This window comes from Gaeumannomyces tritici, assembly GCF_000145635.1.
Source record: "Gaeumannomyces tritici R3-111a-1 unplaced genomic scaffold supercont2.3, whole genome shotgun sequence".
Classification (NCBI taxonomy): domain Eukaryota; kingdom Fungi; phylum Ascomycota; class Sordariomycetes; order Magnaporthales; family Magnaporthaceae; genus Gaeumannomyces; species Gaeumannomyces tritici.
In genome coordinates this window covers 927,726-949,856 of record NW_008804547.1, presented here as the reverse complement: position 1 = coordinate 949,856, position 22,131 = coordinate 927,726, and the positions used below count along the sequence as shown (strand labels likewise).

At 59.6% G+C, this 22,131-nt stretch overlaps 9 protein-coding genes and 2 non-coding genes across 11 annotated transcripts in view; 4 read left to right on the top strand and 7 right to left on the bottom strand.

Moving 5' to 3' along the window:
• Window positions 1-293: 293 nt before the first annotated feature.
• GGTG_05404 (hypothetical protein) lies at window positions 294-2,353 on the bottom strand. The gene is made up of 2 exons (XM_009223207.1): window positions 756-2,353; window positions 294-671 (listed from the first exon to the last, which is right to left on the bottom strand). The coding sequence occupies exons 1-2, from the start codon at window positions 2,094-2,096 to the stop codon at window positions 516-518; spliced, it is 1,497 nt and encodes a 498-aa protein (XP_009221471.1). The 5' UTR covers window positions 2,097-2,353; the 3' UTR covers window positions 294-515.
• Window positions 2,354-4,943: 2,590 nt separating this feature from the next.
• Window positions 4,944-5,015, bottom strand: GGTG_20110. The gene has a single exon. It is a non-coding gene; the product is annotated as a tRNA-His (tRNA).
• Window positions 5,016-5,346: 331 nt separating this feature from the next.
• On the bottom strand, window positions 5,347-8,063 carry GGTG_05403 (glutathione transferase omega-1). Its single transcript, XM_009223206.1, has 2 exons — window positions 7,227-8,063; window positions 5,347-7,139 (listed from the first exon to the last, which is right to left on the bottom strand). The coding sequence occupies exon 2, from the start codon at window positions 7,129-7,131 to the stop codon at window positions 6,241-6,243; it is 891 nt and encodes a 296-aa protein (XP_009221470.1). The 5' UTR covers window positions 7,132-7,139; window positions 7,227-8,063; the 3' UTR covers window positions 5,347-6,240.
• A 255-nt stretch (window positions 8,064-8,318) lies between these two features.
• On the top strand, window positions 8,319-9,885 carry GGTG_05402 (replication factor C subunit 3). Its single transcript, XM_009223205.1, has 2 exons — window positions 8,319-8,549; window positions 8,636-9,885. The coding sequence occupies exons 1-2, from the start codon at window positions 8,419-8,421 to the stop codon at window positions 9,735-9,737; spliced, it is 1,233 nt and encodes a 410-aa protein (XP_009221469.1). The 5' UTR covers window positions 8,319-8,418; the 3' UTR covers window positions 9,738-9,885.
• Window positions 9,886-10,179: 294 nt separating this feature from the next.
• On the bottom strand, window positions 10,180-11,403 carry GGTG_05401 (hypothetical protein; the record flags this gene model as incomplete). The annotated part of the gene is made up of 2 exons (XM_009223204.1): window positions 10,180-10,867; window positions 10,964-11,403. 2 exons carry the CDS (start codon window positions 11,401-11,403, stop codon window positions 10,180-10,182), a joined length of 1,128 nt encoding a protein of 375 aa, XP_009221468.1.
• Window positions 11,404-12,500: 1,097 nt separating this feature from the next.
• GGTG_05400 (hypothetical protein) lies at window positions 12,501-12,956 on the bottom strand (the record flags this gene model as incomplete). The annotated part of the gene is made up of 2 exons (XM_009223203.1): window positions 12,501-12,707; window positions 12,777-12,956. 2 exons carry the CDS (start codon window positions 12,954-12,956, stop codon window positions 12,501-12,503), a joined length of 387 nt encoding a protein of 128 aa, XP_009221467.1.
• A 476-nt stretch (window positions 12,957-13,432) lies between these two features.
• GGTG_05399 (hypothetical protein) lies at window positions 13,433-15,266 on the bottom strand (the record flags this gene model as incomplete). The annotated part of the gene is made up of 3 exons (XM_009223202.1): window positions 13,433-13,501; window positions 13,589-14,149; window positions 14,226-15,266. The coding sequence occupies 3 exons, from the start codon at window positions 15,264-15,266 to the stop codon at window positions 13,433-13,435; spliced, it is 1,671 nt and encodes a 556-aa protein (XP_009221466.1).
• A 282-nt stretch (window positions 15,267-15,548) lies between these two features.
• GGTG_20109 lies at window positions 15,549-15,620 on the bottom strand. Its single transcript has one exon. It is a non-coding gene; the product is annotated as a tRNA-Met (tRNA).
• Window positions 15,621-16,359: 739 nt separating this feature from the next.
• On the top strand, window positions 16,360-18,510 carry GGTG_05398 (hypothetical protein). The gene has a single exon (XM_009223201.1). The coding sequence runs from the start codon at window positions 17,460-17,462 to the stop codon at window positions 18,249-18,251; it is 792 nt and encodes a 263-aa protein (XP_009221465.1). The 5' UTR covers window positions 16,360-17,459; the 3' UTR covers window positions 18,252-18,510.
• Window positions 18,511-19,421: 911 nt separating this feature from the next.
• Window positions 19,422-20,468, top strand: GGTG_05397 (transcription initiation factor IIB; the record flags this gene model as incomplete). The annotated part of the gene is made up of 1 exon (XM_009223200.1): window positions 19,422-20,468. The coding sequence occupies one exon, from the start codon at window positions 19,422-19,424 to the stop codon at window positions 20,466-20,468; it is 1,047 nt and encodes a 348-aa protein (XP_009221464.1).
• A 1,064-nt stretch (window positions 20,469-21,532) lies between these two features.
• The window catches only part of GGTG_05396 (chromatin structure-remodeling complex protein RSC7), a gene marked incomplete at both ends in the record, with an annotated part of 2,767 nt that continues 2,168 nt past the window's right edge, over window positions 21,533-22,131 (top strand). Inside the window, 2 exons of the mRNA XM_009223199.1 lie at window positions 21,533-21,584; window positions 21,752-22,050. Of these exons, the coding sequence (XP_009221463.1) occupies window positions 21,533-21,584; window positions 21,752-22,050 (351 nt within the window). The remainder of the gene's footprint in view (window positions 21,585-21,751; window positions 22,051-22,131) is intronic.

Below are 22,131 nucleotides of genomic sequence, written 5' to 3'. Positions count from 1 at the left end.
CCCCCCCTACTTCTCGCGTCTACTTCACCTTCCCATCTTCTTGTGATGGTCGAGCACGCGCCTAGACGGACAAATGGATGGACAGGCACACATGCAGAGCAGGATCAACAAGCAACTGCCACAAAACGGGCTGACATATCAAAATCGTTTATTGGGAGCCACCCCCCACCAAGTGCCCGACGGGGAATTGAGTTGGACCGATTCCCACCCTTGTCTTACATACATACCTAGTACCTACATACCTACCACATACCCCACCCAACGCCACGCATAAAACGATGGAGAAGTTTGGGGGCGGGATATGGGTGTTGCCAAGGAGCCACTAGGGCCAGGGGGGTTGATCACACTGTCCCAAAGTCCCAGGCAAGGCAGACATGGGAAAGGTGGCGGCGCATCAAACGCAAGAGAAGGAGCATATCGAGGTTGCACGAAAAACAGGGCTTTTTGGTTCCATGGGCACGTGAATTTCAACGCTTGGACTAGTCACCAGGCTAACATGATTTGGGGGCGGTTTCCTATTGGTCCAGAATGCTTGTTTGCACTCCTTCTAGAACAGGGGCCCCGTCCTCCCCGCCCGTTTCTGGCGAGCCCGCGTCCTTGTCCCTGGGCCCTCCGCTGAGGCGCCGCCTGTGCGGGTGTCGCCTTTGGTGGATGGCTTCGTGGTGTTTTCTCTGTTTTGTCTCATTGTTAGCGTCCATGTACAGTAGTGGTAGTTGTAGAAGTAGTAGCATCAGCAGCAGCATCAGAAAACTCACCATGTTGTCAACCCTGCTAAACTTGCGCCCGCAGCCCTCAGCGGGGCACTCGATGTTTGGGTTGTGCGACCGCATGTGCCGCCTGCAGTCCTTCTCGGACGAGAAGCCGTTGTAGAAGCGCGGGCAGCCGTCGATGCTGCAAAAGTGGCTCTTTGTGTGGGCGCGGTAGTGCTTGCGCAGGTCGCACGCGCGCAGGAAGGCGCGCGTCGACCCGCACCCCGGGTGAGTGCACCGCCAGCTTCCCCCCGGCCCCGTGGGCTGGCACCCCATCTCGCGCACGTCATCGGGCATCCAGTCGGGCCCCGCCCGCGTGCGGCCGGCCGACGCCGAGCGACCGCGGAGCGCGGCCGTGGAGGGGGAGGGGGAGGCTGCGGTGGTGCTGGTGGCTTCAGTGGTGGTGGTAGTAGGTAGCGACGGGGACATTGCCCGACTCGCGTCCGTCTCTTGTTCTGCCGGCGTTGCTGCTCTTGTTGTTGCTGACGATGCCGCCGCCGCCGCCGCCGCCGCCGCATGTCTGTTGCTGCCACTGTAAATACCTCCTGCCGCCCCTGGCGCCGCCGCTGTTGCGAACAAGTTCGCCGCCACCGACGCGAGGTCGGGATCAAGCAGCTCCGGGTCCCACATGCCCGCGTGCGAGGGCGCCGGGCTCGCCGCCGACGAGTAGCTGGCGGCGGACGTGGCGTAGCCGGGGCGTAGGGCCGGCGAGCAGGGGGCGCTGAAGGAGTCGCTGTGCTGCAGCCGCGGCGGGAAGAGCTCCGACGAGCGGCGCTCGCCCTGCCCGTCCTCGAACCCGAAGATGGGATCGACCCAGGCGTCGTCGAAGACGGTGGTAGTAGTGGTGGTGGTGGCGGTGGTGGTGGCAGTGTCCAGAGAGTCGGACAGGACCAGCGTCGGGGTGGTGCTCATGCGGACGGCATGGTCCGCGGCGGCTTCGGGGGCAACTGCGAGGTGGTGTTGCTGCCGGGCCTGCGCTGCCGAGCTGGCGTTGTGTGTTGGGAGGGGTTCTTGCGAAGGAAACCCCCATTGCTGCAGTTGTTGGAAGTGGTGTTGCTGGTGTGCGGCTTGGGCGTACTGGTGCTGGCGATGCTGCTGCGGCTGGTGTTGGTGCTGCGACCGGTAGCTCCTGATGTGGTCTCCCTGGACATGCGCCATGGCGTGAAAGTGGTCTAGTGCTAGTGTTGGGTCGATGTTGTTCTCCAGCAGGGAGAGCAGGCGTTGCTGCTGACGTTCCTGGAGTGTGGGCTCCTCGTTCCCCCATGACATCCTCCAGTCCTGATTAGGCATGGTGGCATATGCTTCAGACAACCTGTCCGCCTGTCGGACCGGCAAACACCCGAGCATTTTGTGAGAGAGTGTGTGTGTGGGTGTGTGTAGGAGTGTAGGATAGTTATAAGTGGCAGATGCGTGTGTATGAGGGGGCTCTTGCAGCTCAAGAGTGATGTGATGCGATGTGCTTCCCAACGGGATGGTCGGAAGGATCGTAGATGCCAGGATGGGGGGCGGGCTATGCTGTTGATGCGGCAGGGTGAGGCCACGGGAGAAGGCGAGAGGACGGGACGGCCAACTTACTAAGTATGCCTCGAGAGATTCACGGCATCAGTTACTACAGCCTACTATTAGCGGCGGCCGTGGCTGGGCTAGGGCCCGGGGTGGAGGGCGGGCATGCTAGCCGCCCCTCCCCTTTCTAGGCCCGTGTCCCGCCTGTCCCCTAGCCCCCTAACCCCTGGCAGGGCGGGATCAGCACAGGTAGTAAGTAGCGCCTTGCAAATCGACACCCACATTGCCATCAGCACGGCGCCCCAGTGACGACGGTCAAGCTAGGACATTGCCACGACCCAAGACGTGGGTTTTTTTTGGGAGAGCTCCTCCCCACAGGACAGAGCGGAGGCAAGCAACTTGCTTGCACTTCCCGATCAAAGTCCACACCAGGGGGCTGAGCCTGTACCTGTACGATATTCCCAAACCAGCCATGGCCCGACGACGAGATGCTACTCTGGGCTCACGGCGTCCCATCCAAAGGATCGATGTCCGCCAGGCCAGGCCCTGTCGACACAAGACCCATGCAGGGCTTGCCCTGAGTCGAGCAGCTCTAGCGGAGAAGAAGAAGAAGCTAATGCGTCAGTGGTTGGAGAACGAGGAGAGAGAGAGAGGTGTGTGGTTCCCCCGTCTAGCGCGTCCCACTCGAGGGAGGGGGTGTGTGTATCATGTCGTCCAATATACGGACCACGTCCTCTCCCGCTCGTGGAAGGAGAAAAAAAAAAAGGATGCCGTGACGCGACCCCTCCAGGCAAGTCAAGCGATCTGCTTGCTTGTTCTCTTGTTGCCGGTGTGCAGTAAAAGAGACGCGACCCCCCTCCTTCTCCTTCTCCCCCTGTGGCAGCCGGCTTGGCCCATCTCCCGCGCGTCCTGCGTGCATTGCATCGTCTGCCGGCTAGTGTAACGGCCGACGATCCCCTTTCGGCTTTCGTGGGGGCTCTGGCTGACGTGTTGGCTAGCAGGCTGGCTGTGCTATTTTCAAGGCTTTGTCGATGGCTTGTCGCCTGGCTGTTCTTGCCCTCCTCCTCCTCCTCCACTTCATCAATGCTCCACCGTCAGCAAGCGTGGAGCAGGGCGGCCCTGGCTGCCGTTGAACGACGCTATGCAGTCCGCGACTGCGACCATGATCCCCACAAAAAACTCACTGGGGAAGTCGAGATAAAAAAGATAAAAGACGTCCAAGGGCCCCAGCCATCCGAATAGGGCAACTCGTACCCAGTTTTGTGGGTCCGCGACCAGCTCAGACTCCGGAAAACCCATGCTGAGGCTCAATTTTCTGGGCTGGCACGCTGGACGGCTATGGGCCCTTCGGCAGCAACGTCCATTGGCCAGGTCGCCTAAATCAGGCTGCTATTGGCCGATGCCACACCCACCCGGCCCCACCCGACGTCGAAATGTTCCAGCGGATTTGTCTGCCGGGTAGGGGCCACTTGGGGCCACTTGGGGGCTCGATGCCGAGACCCACGGGCCGAATAATAAGAATAATAACAACAGCGGTGGTAATCTCCATGCCAGATAGACCGAGTTCTAGACGGAGCCGGGTCCGTGTGAATCACAATGGAGACAAATCCACCTGGGTTCGCCTTCACCTGCCCCGGAGCCTGTCTCGCATCGTCAACCTCCATTCTGTCGGCCTAATTAACCCAGCGTATGGCGAATGGGGTGGGCCGACCCAGCTGGTTCGCGCCCTCTGATGGGCCAGTTCGCTTCAGGTTCCTTCTAGGCCAATGCAATTCTTTGACTTTTGAGCACCGCCGGCCCACCTCAAAAACACCAATATCCATCCGCCGGGGAATTTCCCATGCCTCATGTCCGTGTGGACGTCCTGCTGCATCTCATTGTTTCCTATTTTCGGCCATCTTGGCATCCAACCCTCCATCTCGTCTCCTCACCGCACGCCGCGCAGGTAGCCATTATTCTCATTATTCACCCAACTCAACTATCAACCAAATCCTCCCCTCGACACCGTAATTTCACCGTCCCCTTCCGGGTACCAGGGACCTTCCCTCTCCCATCATCACCTGCCACTTGCCACTCCCGGAGCAAACCACAAACCCGGGCGACTCTCCACTCTCCAGGTTTCCCCTTTCGTGCCGTGCTGCCTATCTAGAGTGGGGAACCTTTCCCTAGCGCCTGGCACCCGTCGTTGAGCGTATTCTTGACCCACCCGGACGGACAGGCGATTGTTTCCCTAATGCGGTAAGACGCCGGCCGAGAACTGCTTCACCTCAAGGCAACAGCGAAAAAAAAAAAAAGGACTGGCACCGCCAGAAAGGATTTCTTGTAATTAAACCATCGGCCCAGGACCAGACCAGATCATGCACCTCCCGATGCTACCCTGAATCAGGGCAGCGCGTAGACCACCGCCCACCCGACATTTGCTGCTGATGATCATTACCCGTCGATTCAGAGTTTGGCTCGCCCTGACCTAATTTCCCATTCAGCCCTAAGGCTGAGCAAAATAAGGATGTGGCGCAACAAAAAAAAAAACGTTGCCGCAGCCACCGCCGTATCTATTTATAGATGGCGTCCGGGTTCAATTTGCATCAAGCAAACCATGGCAAAGATTTTAATGGTGAAAAAGATCCATGCTTAAATTACCGCGGGGGATAAACGCAGCGCGTAATAATAATAAAAAAGCAAAGAAAAAATTGGGCGTGGCAAGACTCGAACTTGCGTTTCTTCGGCCACAACGAAGTGTACTAACCCCTATACGACACACCCTTTGTTTCTTTCCGACAAGCCCGCTGCGCCATTGCGTTTCTCTTGCGTTTGAGCTCGTCGTGTGTTGCACTCGACCCGGCGCGGGGTTTATGAGGACTCTTTCACGACTCAGACATGACGCCATTGGCTCGTGGGCTTCTGCCAGGCGAAAATACGTGCTGTGCTGGTAGGGCTGGCTAACATTAATTCATATGGGGATCTGCTTTGGCACTGGACAGAGTATGTCTCACACTGACGTGTTAGTCCATCAAACCTCGATTAGGGTATCGCCGAGTTAGCATCATGAAAGGATACAAGATGCTATAAAGGATGCGTAAATACGACCTCGACGGGAGCTTTTATCCGGCATGTGCAAATGGCTGTCGTGTTCGAGGCATTGTTGTTGCCTCTTAGTTGCCCCGATGCCCTAATGTCCTCCATGGCATATAAGGTCGAAAGGGATACGTAAATTTATATATCATGAAATACTCAACATCGTTGTCGGTAACTGTCTTTTTCGTCGGTTCTGTAGCAGAAATAAGTGTGCTTACGCATCCGACAAAAAGTTGCACCACCCACCAGCTGGTAGATCAAAAAGAAAAGAGACACAGTCACATCTCCTGGCCTATCGTCTATCCGAGCCTGCTCGGACTAGCCAGCGGGGGGCGTCTTCGTGCACTTGTTTAGCTGCATTCCCACCACCCGGGGAGATGCCGAGCTGCATCCCCACAGGTCCAACAGCCCGGCAAATGTATGTACGACATGACATGTATGCTTAAACTTCTGAGATCATCAGCGACTTCCCTCCCATCCCCCACCCTCCATCCTCCGGGATTCTCTCTGGCTGCGTGCACCTAGACCTTTCGCGGACCGGGCCGCCGCCCTCGCCGCCTCCGCCGGTGCCAAGCCAGCCGCCCAATCAGAGCCGAGCGCTCGTACTCAAAAACGCTGACGAGGGTCTTCCGGGCGGCCGGGTGGCCTGCACCATGCGCCATGCAGCTGGCTGCATAATCCCGAGGTGAGCTCGAAAATAGCACGATGCCTGCAGGGGAAGCGTTGGTGCCCACCTGGGGAGCCTCCGTTCCTCCAGGGGCTGCGCGCTGTTCGACCCAACACCACCATCACCACCATCATCATCACCATCACCACCTGGACGCCCGCCGCTGTCGTGTCCTAGATCCACGTCTCTGGGCTAGACCTATTTCCTCCACCCATCCTGTCTGGGGCCACAGATGGCGCCTGCCGATCAAGGCAGCGTCCCGCCCTTTCTCGTGGCCTGTCCGACCAGCGAGTTGGTCGTGTCACGGGCGTACCGCTTGTACACGTCGACGTACGACTGCTCGTCGCTCCACGTGTTGACGACACACGGCCTGCTCACGATTGCGTCGTGCCAGATGCGCCAGCGCCGCCACACGGACCCGCCGCCACCCTCTTGCGCCCCCTCGACCGGGATCCCGACGCCGCCGGCCTTGTAGTGGTCTATCAGCCAGAGCCTCTTCGCCCAGGGGGCCAGGCTGACGTCTACCAGGCTGAAGCGGTCGCCGAGGAACCAGGGGCCGACGTCGCCGGTGGAGCCGTCGCCCTCGGCCGGCGCCATCTCGCGCACGAGCGCCTCGATGCCGTCGTGGAGCTCCCGGCGCGCCTCGTCGAGGCTATAGGGCTTTTCGGGCGTGTGCTGCAGCAGCTTGTAGAAGCCGGGCACCACCTTTTTGGCGATGTGGTCGATCCAGATGCGGCAGCGGGCGCGCTCGTACGGGTCGCGCGGCATCAGGCTCGGGCCGTGGACGGCCTCGTCCGCAAAGGTCTCGTCCAGGTACTCGCAGATGACGGTGCTCTCGTACAGCGGCTTGGGCTCCTGCCCCTGCTGGCCCCCGCCCGCGGCCGGCCGGGGGACGGCCAGGGTGGGGACGAGGCCGCGGGGGTTGAGGGCCAGGAACTCGGGGGATTTGTGGTAGGGGTTGATCTCCATGTACTGGTACGGGATGCGCTTCTCCTCCAGCACCATCCAGGCGCGCTGGACAAAGGGGCAGAACCAGCCCGAGTACAGCTTGAGTGGGTGCTCGGGCGCATGGGCTTTGGCAAGCTCCGCGGCCCGGCCCGTAGCATGGTCGAGAATCGAAGTGTCGACTTGGGCCATTGTGAAGACTAGTTGTCACTTTTAGCTATTGGGCTAGAGAAAATGAATAGAGAAGTAAAGACGGTGAATGCAAAGAGAAGAGAGTAGGTATATACCTCCAAGCCAGCAGGGCTGGGATTGGGCATGTCACAGGGACGTATGCGGGGTGACGTGACCTTGTAGTAAACCGCCGGAACCGTTGGCTGATGTGGCCCATCGGCCGATCGGTCGCCCCGGATTTTCCGCCTGCCTAACGCCCGTCGGCCGGCTCGTTCGCTCTCGCGGTAAGCTTATCTCGCGGGGAGTTGTCCCCTGGAGTGCTGGGGAAGAGTGATTGGACAGCTCCCCAGCCTTGGACAACCCCTACCTACCCTCGAGCACAAGCACAGCACGACGTGGCCAGGCCGAACAGGGTCTTGCAAAGGTTTATGGGCGTGTGTAACATGCAATAGGCGTTGGTGCACGAGCTGGCCGCGTGGGTGCGGCGGCGGCGGTGTCTCTTGGGGAAGGCCTTGCTCTTCAAGACCTGTGGCAGTGGTATGCAGCTCGTGGCCTTGGGGCCCGTCCTCGTCTTCGGTTTAGTAGTCTCTGTCGTCGTCGTCCAGGCGTGCCCACACCACTCGGGATGCCCCATGGTAGTCTAGTAGTCTGTCCGAATCAACGAGCAGCCGCCTGGCCAAACAGTCTGGACCAACACATCAGGGGACTGGACTTTTCTTTTAAAGGCCGCCTGCAAAGCGCCCAGCCGGCCCAGCGCCCTGTGCTTCCGCCAGGCTTCAGCAAATCCGCAGCTCCCACAGCTCCCCCCGCCAGCGGGGCCCGCTCTGGCTGCAGCGGATGATGAATCCGACCCGGGTTCGGCGATCCAGAACCTGCTCAGCTGCCGTTCTCTGCAGATACAGCCTCACGCAAGCTAGCGACCCCGCTCTGGCCATGGACGATGCTTGGACGAGAGGTGCAGCTGGCGCGTGGAGCCTAGGGTTTCGGCGGTGTAGCTTAGCGCCATGTCGTGCTGCTTGCATCCACTAACGTGCGACATCACGAGCCGGGTCTAGCTTGACGCACCGCCCCACACAAGGTGCCTAGCGATGCCTGGACGCTGGACCGTGCGTGTTGGGGCTTGGGAGCACGCACTGTGCGGTCCTGCAAGCTGTTTGGCACCACTTTACGCGTCGACACAGCACGACGCGGTGGAGCATCGCCAGTGAAGCTGCATCTGCTGTGCGTCGAGGCTTGGAAAATCACCCGTCGACCACCACCAAACATATTGCTTCCCACCCAAGCCCATCCTCACCCTCAACCCGCAAAATGTCAGACTTTGAAGATGAGATGGACATTGATGTCCCGGCAAAGTCCAAGGACGTCACCTTTTCGGCAGAGACAAAAGGGAAGAGGAGTGCGGCAAACCTGCCCGTCGAGGCCGAGGACAGCCTTCCATGGTGCGGACACGGACACACAGACAAGAACGCAGACAAGCACATAAACACTCGAGATACGCCAAGCTGACAGCCACCTCCCCCTACAGGGTCGAAAAGTACCGCCCGGTGAGCCTCGCCGACGTGTCGGGCCACCAGGACATCCTCGCCACCATCAACAAGTTCGTCGACAGCAACCGCCTGCCCCACCTCCTGCTCTACGGGCCCCCCGGCACCGGCAAGACGTCCACCATCCTGGCCCTGGCCCGCCGCATCTACGGAGCCGACAACATGCGCCAGATGGTCCTGGAGCTCAACGCCTCGGACGACCGCGGCATCGACGTCGTGCGCGAGCAGATCAAGACCTTTGCCTCGACCAAGCAGATCTTTTCCATGGGCCCCCGCAACACCGCCGCCGCCGCCGCCGCCGCTCCCTCCTCCTCGTCTTCATCAGCCCCCTCGGCCGCCCGCACCGGCAGCACCATGGCGTTGTATAAGCTCATTATCCTCGACGAGGCCGACGCCATGACCAACACGGCGCAGATGGCGCTCCGCCGCATCATGGAGAAGTACACGGCCAACACGCGCTTCTGCATCATCGCAAACTACTCGCACAAGCTCTCGCCCGCCCTGCTCTCGCGCTGCACCCGCTTCCGCTTCAGCCCGCTCAAGGAGGCCGACATTCGCGTCCTCGTCGACCGCGTCGTCGACGAGGAGTCGGTCAACGTCGTCCCCGAGGCCGTCGACGCCCTCGTCCGCCTCAGCCGCGGCGACATGCGCCGCGCCCTCAACGTCCTGCAGGCCTGCCACGCCTCCAGCACCCCGCTGCGCGAGCGCGGCGCCAAAGCCCCCGGGCCGGGAGACGCGGTCGCCAGGGACGTGGTGACGGTCGAGTCCATCTACAGCTGCATCGCGGCGCCGCCGCCCGACGCCGTCGCCGAGATACTCAAGACGCTGCTGGGCACGGCCGACGTGGTGCAGTGCCTCGGCACCATAAACGCCCTCAAGGCCTCGCGCGGCCTCGCCCTCGCCGACATCATCACGGCCCTTTCCGAGGAGGTGGTCAAGCTCGAGGTCAAGCCCGAGGTCATGATCCGGTGGCTCGACGGCCTGGCGCAGATCGAGCACAGGGTCGCCGGCGGCGCCAGCGAGACGGTCCAGACGGGCGCCGTCGTCGGCGTCATCAGGCAGGGCGTGGAGCTGATGGGCTGAAGAGGCGAGTAATGTGCAGAATGCGATATTGTTCTTTTTTCTTTTTTTTTCCCCTCCCCGCGCGTAATGATATCAACGAGCAAATAGACACATTAGCATATTGTCCTTTGAGAAGTTCCCTCACATATAACAATCTTGATGAAGCCGGCGATATATACAAGATTGTAGACCAAGACAAGGACAACACTCGGATACATCGAGCCTGTAGTCACAGTTCAATCTGCGGCCAGTAAATCAATACTAGAACCAACAAAGAACAACGCCGTGGAGCCACGAACAAACGCCAAACAGAGAAGCGCCGCATCAGAAACATTCATTAAAGTCATATCAAGTCTATCTGTCTATCAAAAACCACAAAAGTCAACCAAACCCCCCAACAGCACTGTTCGCAGCGGCGTTTGCGACAAGGGGACATATATCGACACCGACAACCCCCCACGCCCTACCCGGTCCGGTTGGCCGTCGGCGGGCGTACGTGGTCGAGGGTCGACGTGCTGTCCATGGTCTTGTCATCATGTGACCGCGATGGCCGGCCGTTGAGGGTCGACAGGTCCATGTCGCTCGACTGCTGCGCCATCATGGGCGCCATGGTGCCTGCGCGGCTGCTGGCCGGCCGCCGGCCAGCCTCGACGTCGTCGCCCGGCTCCGCGCCTCGCCTGATCCCTAGCCCCCTGACCGCAGCCATAATCCCACCACCAACACCTCCACCTCCAGTCCCCGCAGCGCCGTCGTCACGCCTTGTGTCCGCCGTCATCGCCATCGCGGGTGCGGGCGGCGGGGCCGAGGCGCCGCTGCTGGGCTTGGCGAGGCCGAGGCAGGCGCCCAAGGCGGAGCCGAACGAGTGCCTGTGGACGGCGGCGTGGACGAGGTTCCAGACGCCGAGCAGCCACATGAGCAGGAAGACGAGGGGCGCGCCGTGGCCCGGCGCCATGCCCCAGTAGCCAAAGTCGCTGGGGAAGACGGAGCCGCCGATGCCGATGTAGACCATAAAGGTGGCCAGGTAGGCCAGCCCGAGGGCCAGTCGCGCCATGAGCGCCCACCCAGGCCACGGCGCGCGGCACAGCGCGAGCGCCCGGAGGTCGAACAGGGCGTCCAGGGAGAGCACGAACACGAGCACGACTGCTTCTGGTCTGTGACAGGGGAAGACAGAGGGTTAGTTTGCATTTCGAGGCCCTTCCTGTCTCGGGCTTGCGACACGGGTCGAAAACGAGCTGGGTGCGACTCACGACATGGTGCGGTGCCACATCGACGTGGCGAGAAAAGAGGACATGATAGCCAGGAGCATCACCACGATGGCCAGGTGGGAAGCGCAATTAGTGACGCGAAGGGCCAGCCGGAGGATCGAGGCCCGCCGCTCCTGCGACTCGGACCGGGAGGCGCCGCCGACGTCCTCCTCGTAGATGGAGTTGGCCGGCGTGTACTCGAACATGGGCGTTTCGATGAAGCGGGACGTCCGGGCGCCGCTCCCGCTCAGCGGGCGGTTGGAGTAGGAGACCGACCGGCCCGGATGGGGCGATTCCAGCGGCGTCAGGCCGGGAGACAAGGGGGCGGCCGCAGCGGCGGGCGGAGTGGCATCTTCACACGACATGGCGAGCGTTGTGGTTGTCGACTGAGCGTCATCATTGCGCTTGCAGAGCGTCTGGGTGCGGACCGAGGGCTCGCTCATGGTCCTGGCGATGGGGGGTAAACTCGACGGCAACATGATGTCGTGTGACGTCTCGACGATATCGCGGGCTGCTAGGATACGGGCGGAATTCCGAAAAAGATGACGAGACCAACGACTGGCGGCGCAGTTTCTCACTGCCAACCCGCTGTTGGCTGCGTGGCGGCCGCGTCAGGCAGGCTGTCGGCTGGCGCAGGCGCATTCAACGGTATTTCCAGCTGAAGACGAGGCGTAAGAGAGATGCCGTGGAAGCTTGCATACAGGCAGATGGAGCAACGAGCGGCTGCATGTGCGGCGTGGCAACGGTGGGCGGGTGGGTCGCAAAAGACAAATATAAAACGAGGGGCAGTCCGCGTCCAAGGCGACGACGGGCAGGGGGGCTGGCTTTTTTGGGGCGAGGAGCTCCTCCGGGTGGGAGAGGGGCGCAGACGGGAGTTTATGATGTGTGGGAGCCAAGCGAGCAAGCCTTATCTCGGACGGCAAGGCGAGATGGGACGGACCAGACGACGAGGACGGCCGCACTGGCTGGGGCAGAAGCTCAACCTCTCAAGTCTCATCCCATGCGGGTGCCGAAGCCTAAAGGGCGCTGATAAAGCGCGTGTGTGACATGGCGGACGGGCGGGCGCTGTGTTGGAACGGATGGCTAAAACGAGTGAAGGAGCCAGGTCGGGCTGATCTCGAAATCGAACGTCTTTGTCGACGGCGCCAGCGCGGGCTCGCAGAAAACAGAGAGGCTCGAGCCCCGGGGGGCTGCGGACCCGCTCGAGCTACAGGTCGTGCATCAGATCGGGGATCCCAGGGGGCCGTTGAGAGCTTCTCTCCGACCCCCGGGTGGGGCAGAGACCCAGTGGCCAGGGGCTGTCTGGGGCAAATCGACGGTCTTTGCCGACGACGCAGGGGACGTCTGGCCAGGCTAAAACAGCCCGGCCGGACCTCCAGGGACCCAGAGAGCCAATTAACCGCAAAACAGCAACTCTGGTATCGAGCAAGCTGCAAATAAAAGCAAATAAAACGAGACGTGCCGACATGCCGCTGCAGTAGCGGCACCGAGTACAAGAACTGGCCAGGTCACACGCCCGCACAAGCCAACACGAGCAAATTTAAACAGCCATAGGAGCCAGTGCGCCCACGAGCCGGACACGCTGGACGCGCTGGACTCGTGGTGCTCGGTGTCGGGTGCCAAGGCCATACTCCAACGCTCCCGGGGGCCCCTCCCACCGTAAAGTGAAGCCAATGTTACCCAACGAGACTGCATGTGACGCCAGGTCTCCCGTCCCGCGTTGCCACGCCACTCGGCGCTTCTGGCGCTAACGCACGTCCCGTTGATGCTCAGTTGAGCGTTTGAGATTCAAGGAACGAGGAGGCCAGGCGCATACGGGCAACTCTTGCCGATGCCGCACTTGGGCGAGGCGGCTCTCGTGTACGCTTGTGTAGGGCAGAGGTATGCGTCCATGTGGCATGTCCACGAGATAAACGAGCGCCTTGTGCTCCGCCGGCGGAGAGATCTGACGCGGCAGCTGTGACGTCGACGGGGCTGTGTATGTACGCAGGAACATGCATGCTGGCTCGAGGAGAGAATGCCATTGCGCCAACAATGGCTTTCTCAAAACATAGCCATCCGGGCTTCCCCAGTCAAGGTTCTTGGGCGCCTTCCGTTACAGGGTCCAATCTCGTGTCGTATAAACATGGCCGCTATTGTTCGCAACGTCTAGGATAAATAAATGCTGCTCCGAGAGGTGCAGGTATGAGATGTGGTCGCACAGAGCGCCGCTCTCATATGTCGGCTCAGACTTGCCTTTACTTCGTCACTGCTCTGCGGTGGCTCGACCGGCCTTGTTCGGCAATCCGCAAAGGGTTTCGACCCGCCGAGGCGGGCAGAGACACACAGTTGCAGATATGCCGAACAGCCCATGTCTGTTGTAACCCCCCGGCTCGGAAGTATCTGTTCGTGTCATCATCGCCAGGGTCTCGGGAGCAGGGAACTTGGGTGCGGCATGACACGGGCTCGGTTGAAGAGCCGGCGGGAAAACGGCTATGAGATCAGCGTCGTGCCCTTGACCTTGCCGCTCTCCATCTTGGCTGTTCGCGACCCGAATTGTATCTAATCGCATGGTCAATAGTGCGCATTACCTCATGGGATCGCCCGCAAGACGTTGACCAGTCCGACTTCGCTAGGGTTTGGACCTACCGCCCGCTTCTTCTCACCCGCGACACCAGGCATTCCCAATGTCAGCGCCAGCAGCCGCAGCACCCTTTTTGCAGGCTCAATGTCGGAGCCATCACCAGGGCTGGAGTTCTCTGCCGTGCCAAAGTCGCACTTCTGCCAGACTGGCAATTCCACAGCCCATCGGACGAGCCGCTCGTCCAGAAATGGGAAGCGGACTTCCCTTCCCCAGTTGGACATAATCCTGTCGTCTCGGCCCAGGTTGCGCTTCCCAAGTCTTCCCACATCCAGCATGAGCTCCTCCACCAAACCCTCGTATCCTCGCCGAGAATACGCTGTCGCGTGGCGAACATAGCCACCGAATAGCTCATCGGCGCCGAGGCCTGAAAGCAAAATGCGGGCAGGCGTAGCATAATGATCCCTATTCGGCAATCTGGCCTCCGCGGCGGTATAGCACTTACCTTTGCCGCGGGCTGCGAAATAGAGCGCGTAGGCGATGGATAAATCCATCTCTGTGTTGTGTGGGTATATCAGTGAGACGACCTCGGGCCTGTGGGCGGTGGTCTCTGCAAACGGGACGTTGATCTGTTGTGTGTTAGCCGCTATAAGCAAAATCAAGGGATCACCAACACCAGCGACAAGCATTAGCGCTGAGACGCACAGCAATGAACCGCCAGGCCCGCTCTGGACAGACCCGAAGGAGTTCCGCAAAGGATTTTCTTCCGGTAACCCTGTCCGGGCAGGCCTCGTAAAGGTCATCCTGTGGATGACACTTGTCCGCCTGAGAGGCGATACGGGGGTTCTCGAAAGCCACATTGACAAGGTCAATCCCCTGTGTTGCCGGCAACAAATCATGACACAGTCTTGCCAGAACAGTACAGTCCAGGCCACCCGAGAACAAGACGGCGACCCTCGTGTCGATATCCTGACCAGATGAGGGCGGCTCCGGAACCCCTAATATGCGAAGCCGCAGCGACTCTGTCAAGTGATCTCGCAACGCCGAGATCGCGGCAGCTTCTGGCCAGGCCGGCGGCTGAGAATCTGAAGCTGGACGCAGGATCTGGGTGTTGAACATTCCAATTCCGGCCATCTCTTGGCTCAGATCTGGAGTTGCAACCCATGGATGCCGTACTGGGGCGGGAACAGAGCCAGGGGAGAGCGTGCTCAGTTCAAGCATGTATATCCCGTCAGCCTCGACTTCTACCCAGTTAGGGTCGAGTCTTTCAGCAACGCTTGACAGACACAGCGAGTCATTATCCCCGTCGCGCCTTGCCAGAAGGGAGCGGCGTCCAAGGCGGTCTCGCGCATAGAAGAGCTTGGCAGAGGGCTTATCAAAAAAGACGAGCGCGAACGGACCCTCGATAGAGCGGATGGTGTCGAGAATGTCCGTGTCCGGCCGGTTAAGAAGTGCAAACAGTTCCGCGCCATCGTTTCCCTGAACACCGCGGCCGTCCATCTTCCAGGCCTCACCGTTCCAGCAGAGAACCGAGCCGGATAATGGGTCCTCAAAAGGCTGGATGGTGACTGCGTTCCCTCGCAGTGAAAGGACCGTCGAGGTAAATGAGAGGAGCGCGTCGGCGAAGCGCGTCTCGACATTGCCGACATGGTCAGGTCCGCGGCTGCATAGCCGGCGCCTGAGCACGCTGTCGAGAGGACGCGGGCTCGAAGACGCAGGCCAGATCGCGAGATGAATGCCGCACATACTACCCAGGCTCAACCTCGTTGGGCCGAGGTATGTCGTGAGACCTGGAATTCAGCGCTCCCCGCCAGAAATTTGCGTGATTGAGGCGGAAAACGGGTGGAGGGTTCCTCCTTCCATGCTTCAAACTCGAGCGAAGAAAAGAAGTGGGGCGGGCACTGCTCAGCCAACGCCATGGAATCAACATCACCATGACAAGTTGAAAAAAAAAATCAATGAGCAGCTTTGGACCCCGTTTTCATGAAAACGAGACAAATTTGTGGAACAAACTACCAAAAAGTAAGCTAGCAACTCTTGGTTTCGATCCAAGGACCTCCGGGTTATGAGCCCGGCGCGCTTCCCCTGCGCCAAGTTGCTTCTGAATGTGGACCCAGAAGTCGGTGTTGCTGCCGGGGTTTGGAAGTTGCTTTATATACAGCGTGACGTACGGTACTCCATATGCATATTTTGGTATTAAGCAGGCACCGAATTGGAATTAAAAGGAAAGGTAAGCTAAGTAAAATAAGTGATGAACTACAGCCTAAGTTTTCCGGCTTCTTTTATTAATTTGGAATGGTGATTGCAATGTGGTTCGAACCTTATCCAACTCTCACTAAGGACCAACGCCTCGCACCTCACAGTAGTGACATGACGCTGTGTATTGGTCTTCACCCCGAACCTCGGCCTGCAAACTTGCGGCAGGAACTGATGATTGACAAGGTACTCCCGGAATCAGCTGCTTGCTGCTGTCCGTGAGGCAGCTACCTGAGCCACAGCCCTCGGCCTAGTGCCTAAAAAGCTTTGTGCACTTCAAGGCGAAGGGATCGATTCACGCCATCTCGTTGCCTGGCACCCTGACCTTATCCCGCCCAACGGTGTCCTGCATGCAGCTCCAAGCACGTCGCACCACGTTAGTGAGCCCCCTTCCTCGTGGCTTGTGGGGCATACGAGCCAGCCGTTGGTGTTGGGCAAGGACAGCAAGTGCCGGCCGTGGTCTTGGGGGGCGCAGCGATTCGGTCCGCACGGCCAGGCGGATTGCTTACAGCCCCGCGGCGGGACAGGTCTGTTAAGCCCTCTCTGATCTCCCCGTGATAACAGCATAAAGACTGACAGACTAGGGCGGCCGGAAACATCCTATTAATCCCTGCCCAGGACGTCCGACATTGTGGCTGCATACAAGGCTACAGTCCCAGTCGGCGTTGTCCAAGCCGAAAGCGTCCAATGCGCAAGGGATGGAAGGTCCTCGAAACCAGCTGACAGATACACCACTCACTTCCCTTCACTTCCTTTCGGTATGGCACTTGCCGGTGAGTGCTGCGCCGCTTATTGACCATTGCTATCAAACACGACCTCCCTTGCTGCACTTTGGAGCAGTCGCGCAATCTCGGTACGACGATCTAGCCGCCCAGCTTGCTTTGCCGCAAATCCACTTCCAAGCCACCAAGGTGTCCGTCCGGCTTAGCATTGCAGTGTGACAGAACCACCGGGGGCACGACATGCAAAAAGATTGTGCTACGGCGCCGACTCGATCGCCTGGAACTGTTGCCCAACTGATGAGATGGTCGGGTCGGTGCCTCAGCACGCCCAGTCAAGGCATCATTCATGGTAACGCGCAAGGTCGTCGTCACTTGGTGCGCAGGAGGGCAGATACACGAACCAAATGTTTGCTCTGATTGGCCAAGTGGCAGTCATTCGCATGGGTATAAACTCTGGCGGGCCTCAAATGTGCTGCGCGTCTGCTGCGCCGCCCCGAAAATCCTACGCTGTTACCCTCTGTGCCTCCGCCCCCCAATTGCGGGCAGAGGGGGCCCCATCGACGGTCCGCACCAACTGCGCTGTTGGTCCGCACTTTCACAGTCCCGTCCCGGGGTTTGGCAAGCCACTATCGATCCCTCTGCCCCCCAATAATAGCACCCTCGAGGACCGCGTCGGGGGCACACACGACCGGACAGCCGAGACTTGCCGTTCGAGGCGATGCACCCGCCGCCTCGGGCGCCTGCAGTAGCACACTAGATCATATCGGGATGGCAGTGCCTGCCGTGTGCTCGAGTTATAATGCGGAGGCGGCGCTGTCGTTCTCGCACTTAGCACGAGCGTCCTTCGCTTTTCCCCCTCGTCAGCCCATTGTGATAATCACCCTTTGCATATCTGCTCTCAGGCCCAGTGTCAGCTGGACACCCACGATACCCGCTTCTCTTCTTTCCCGCTGCCTTTGCAATGCCACCGCCATCACTACATCTTTGGCGTCGGGATGAATCCCCGGCAGGTGACCAAGGCGCATCCCATCCAGGCACGGCCTGGATTATAGCACCCATCATCTCCGCCACGATCCTTATAAGCCTAGCTGTCGTTTGTGTAGTCAGACACATCCTCAACCAGCGACGGAAACGCCGACAACAAACACCGACGACAGAAAAGCCGTGCAGTCCACACATCAACTTCAGGAGGAACAGGAAATCGAGCCAATTCGGGAGCATGGACGGCGAGGAGGAGCAGCGGGCCATGATAATCCGCAAGTCGCTTGCTGAGCGGTCGAGTAGATCCAGCGAGCACTCAAGGCGACACGAGAGTATGTCCTCGCTCGCCAGCATGCTTGCGCCCTCGGCGAACGACAAAAGCGGAGACGAGTCAGATTCTGACGGCGAGGGCGACCTGCCGGCGAGCGACGACAGGAGGGCCAGCGGCGGACTGCGGGACGACTGGAAGGAATTCGAGGCGAGGGTCCAGAGGGAGCGGTCCTACTCCGGGGAGATTCATCCCGCGGTGCACCCGGCCCTAGCTAGGCCGCCGCCATACCGGGACCTGTCGATACCAGAAAGGACGGTGACGCGATCCCGCTCCTCCAGCCAATGTTCGCTGCCAACCCAGGACTTGCCGCCGCTCCTGCCCCACGTTGTCGCTGGGGTGCGTGTAAACGAGCAGGGCAGAGAAAATGCAGGAAGCAGAGGCGCGGGGAGGGGCAGGCCGAGGAGTGAAATCCCAGATATTACTGTCCACAGGGTTGGGTAACATGGCGCGATGTTAGTGTGCGGAGGAAGATACCCTTGCTAATTTACCACGCTTAATTGTATGTGACAATGCTTGTCAGGAGGCAGTGTCAGAGGCAGTGTCAGAGTGCTAGAGTCAACAAAACCGCCAGGATTTATTCTTGGTAGCACGAAATGTATATTAGTATGAGGAGGTTGAGTTTTGGTCGAACCAAGATCTCCCCTCCTTTTCCTTTCAACGTTTGGTGCCACGATAAGGCTTGTGGAAATCTATCGTACGCCTTTTAAGCTTGACCATTTAGATCGATTCCTAGATTTGAGGCTGCAGGCGCCCACTGCCCAACTGCCCGAAGCCTCCAGTACCCTCTAGCGCTACCAAAGGGTTTTCCTCTTGACGGCTGAGTCAGCACTGGCCACATAGACTGACTTCACCCCAATCGTGCTGCCTGGGCTCGAGAATCTGGATTTCTTGCACATCCCGCTCCGACCGTGTTCTCGGGCCATCCTCTCTCGTTCATCTCCATCCGCTCCACGCGCTGTCGCCGTCGAGGTCATCGTCGAGACTCTCGTTTACCTGTCTCCCAAAGTTGCCGGCCACTTTCACGAACGGTAGCCTTGACGATTTCCGCCCGGTTCTTCTGGCAGCTCCGCGCCCTCCCAAAGGTCTGGCCATTCTCTGCGCACGAGGCGCGAGAGACAAAGACGTGCCATCTTTCTCCGAAAGCATCGCCCGACCAACCTTGAGTGCGCCATTGAGAACCCTTGGGCGGTTGCAGCCAGATCGGTATCTCCTTTGACGGCTTTTCCATTGTCTTCACTTCGTAGCGTTCTCGCGTCTGCCCGAACACGTTCTTTCAATCGGCCGCTCCAAGTTCCAGAATCTGCCTCTCTCTGCCTCTCGCCGTGCCGCCAACTCTCTTGATTGCTAGCTCTTCCCGTCTACAAATAACATCGGTCGTCGGCCTCGACGACCCAGCCCGTCGCAAAGACGCATTCACCGCTCTTCTGCGCACTTGCTACAAACGTCATCAATACAAAGACGGGCATTCCAAGCCCGCGCATCCGCACGGCGATCGTAAAGAAGCGCAGAGACCTCAGGACCTCGCGCAGGAACAGGAGCAAGCGAACTCGACAGGCTCTCCGCGATATCTCCAACACTCCGGCCGCCAAGAAATCGTGCGCAGTCGCAAAGATGGCGACCGCAGGTGGTGGACCAGACGTCACGCCCTACGAGGCCAATCTGAACAACATCGTCCAGTGCAAGGACTGCGATAGACCCACTGCTCTGTTTGAAGAGTCTTCGTCCGGAGACCTTGTCTGCTCTGAGTGCGGTCTCGTCGTGGGCGATCGCATCGTCGACACCCGCTCCGAGTGGCGTACGTTCGCCAACGACGAGGGAGGTGACGACCCGTCGCGTGTCGGTGACGCCGGCGACCCCATTTGGAACGACGGCTCGCTCGAGACCAAGATCGACACCAGCCGTGGCCAAAATGCCAGCGGCAGGATCATCGGGCGTCTCAACAACGCCAACAAGAAGACACAGAATGACCGCGGCCAGGCAGGGCTTCAAGCGAGCTTTGCCAAGATCAGCGAGCATGTCGACAAACTCCAGGGCGGCAAGCCCGTCCTAGACTACGCACGCCATCTTTTCAAGATGGTTGACGACGCCAAGTTCCTCAAAGGAAAGTCGCCCGAGGCCGTCATCGCCGGCTGCATCTTCATTGCCTGCCGAGCAAACAACGTCGGCCGGACGTTCCGAGAGATCCATGCACTCACCTCGGTTTCCAAGAAGGAGATTGGCAGGGTCTACAAGAGCCTCGAGGACTTCGTCAAGCGCAACCCCGAGGCAACCAAGAACGGACTAAACGCTCACGCCGACGAGGATGCCAAAGGCCCCACCCCCGCCGAAGAGCTGTGCATCCGCTACTGCGCGAGCCTCGGCTTCAAGTCCACCTACACGGCCGAGAAGATCTCGAGGCGTCTGGCAGAGAGGAGCTCCTCGGTTGCCGACCTCGCTGGTCGGTCGCCCCTGTCGGTGGCGGCTGCCTGTATTTACATGGCGTCCTTCCTCATCGCGGATCCTAAGACAACCAAGGAGATTGCGCAAACCGCCGGTGTCAGCGATGGCACAATCAAGACGGCCTATCGATTCCTTTTGCAGGCCAAGGACCAGCTGGTCGACGAGGCGGGCTGGGGTCTTCCCAAGGAGGGCGGGATCAAGAACCTTCCCCCGAACTAGAAGTTCGCTGAGCAGATCAATGACCCCGCCAAACAGCCTTCTGCTCCTCCTGAACTTTACTGGGCTGAGCCAGACCTTCAGGTCATCGGGGTTTGATTCGCGGGTCATGGTCCCACGTGGCCGTACGGGTTGGCTTATGCCGACCGTCGCCAGGGGAAGGCTGTGCTCTGTCTGCGTGTGCCTATGAGCGCTACTACATGATGGGTCCGGCATGTTGGTTCCTTTGAAAGAGGGAATCAGACTGGAATCCTCTTTTACAACGGCTTCGTGCCTTATTTTCACTCTTTGCTTGCCATGGTTTCAGGGCAGAAAGACTCGAAAATGGTTGGCTGGCTTAATTCATGTCTCTCCCGAGAGACGTCTTCACACCACCAGATTTGGCAGTCACCTTAGATTGGACGCAGATATTTCTGGTAGGAAAGGCATTTCCCTGGTTCGCCCCCAGTGCATTGCCATTTCTGTGTGACCATGATTGCGAGCGTGGTGATTCACGAGAGGCAAGTCTACGACGAAGGCTGTAAAAAGCATCGTCGACACCTCAACTCATTCATGGGGAGATGGCTCTAGATGAGGGGCGGAGGCTGAACGTTAGCGGCGTTGAAAAGGCACAGCAGAGCTGCAGCGTTGAATTATTGTAGAACAATATAATGAAGCTTATCGTATCCGTCCGACACCTTCTGAGCAATTCGCTTCACAACCACGCATTAAAAAATCCATGCTTTTGCAGACGCGAGCACGCATATGGATGCCTGGATGTCTTTGCCTGACCGAAGTTATCCTGCGCCTGCACAGTGCGGGCAGTGTTGGTAATATATGCGCACGGACCCTATCAGCGCAAACGATGCGGCACGCTTGCGACGGTCTCTGGATTGAAACTTCAACTGCACGCGTCTTGAGCTGGACTTGACAGCTGATTCGACGACTTGATAGACACCTCCCATTTCGGAATATCCAGCCCTGGGCACGCCTGGACAAGACCAGAGGTATAGCAATTGCGCTGCTCCTGCGGGTCGTTGCGTTGGCTTTCGTTCCATTCTCGTTTCGGCGTCCAGTCAGGATCCAGAATGGGCCGTCGTTCTGGTCGCGCCGCAGCGCGACGTGCAGCTGCCGCCCTGGGTATGTCCTTCCCGAACTGTAACTCACCGGTGCCAATTCCCCTGTAGCCACTCTAAGTGCTCATAAGAGGGCTCTGAAGAGGTGGTCTCTTCTCCCCGCAGACCATTGTGAGCCTTCTACGGCAGTCGCGCGCCCTTCTGACCGACGCCGCGCTTCCTTCGCGATAGAGAGCACGCCCAAGACGTACGAACCCATGGATGACGAAGACGAGAACATGGCGGACGCCGCCCCGGATCCCGTCCCCGAGCCCGATGACGACGATGACGAGGAGGCGCAGGATGCAGGGCAGGATGAGGGCGACGCCGACAAGGAGGAGTCGGCAGCCGAGGAGGACGAGGACGAGGAGCAGCCTGCCGGCTCGGAGGCCGAGTCGGCCAAGTCGCCGTCCCCCGTGCCAGTGACGGTCGTGCGCCGGAAGCGCCTGGGCCGCCCACCAAAGAACCGGCCGCCGGACTGGGACAACACGGTCGAGGTTCCCGCGCGCGAGGGCGCCGACGCCACCCCGCGCGGCCGGCGGGGCCGCGGCGGGTGGAGGGGACGCGGCGGG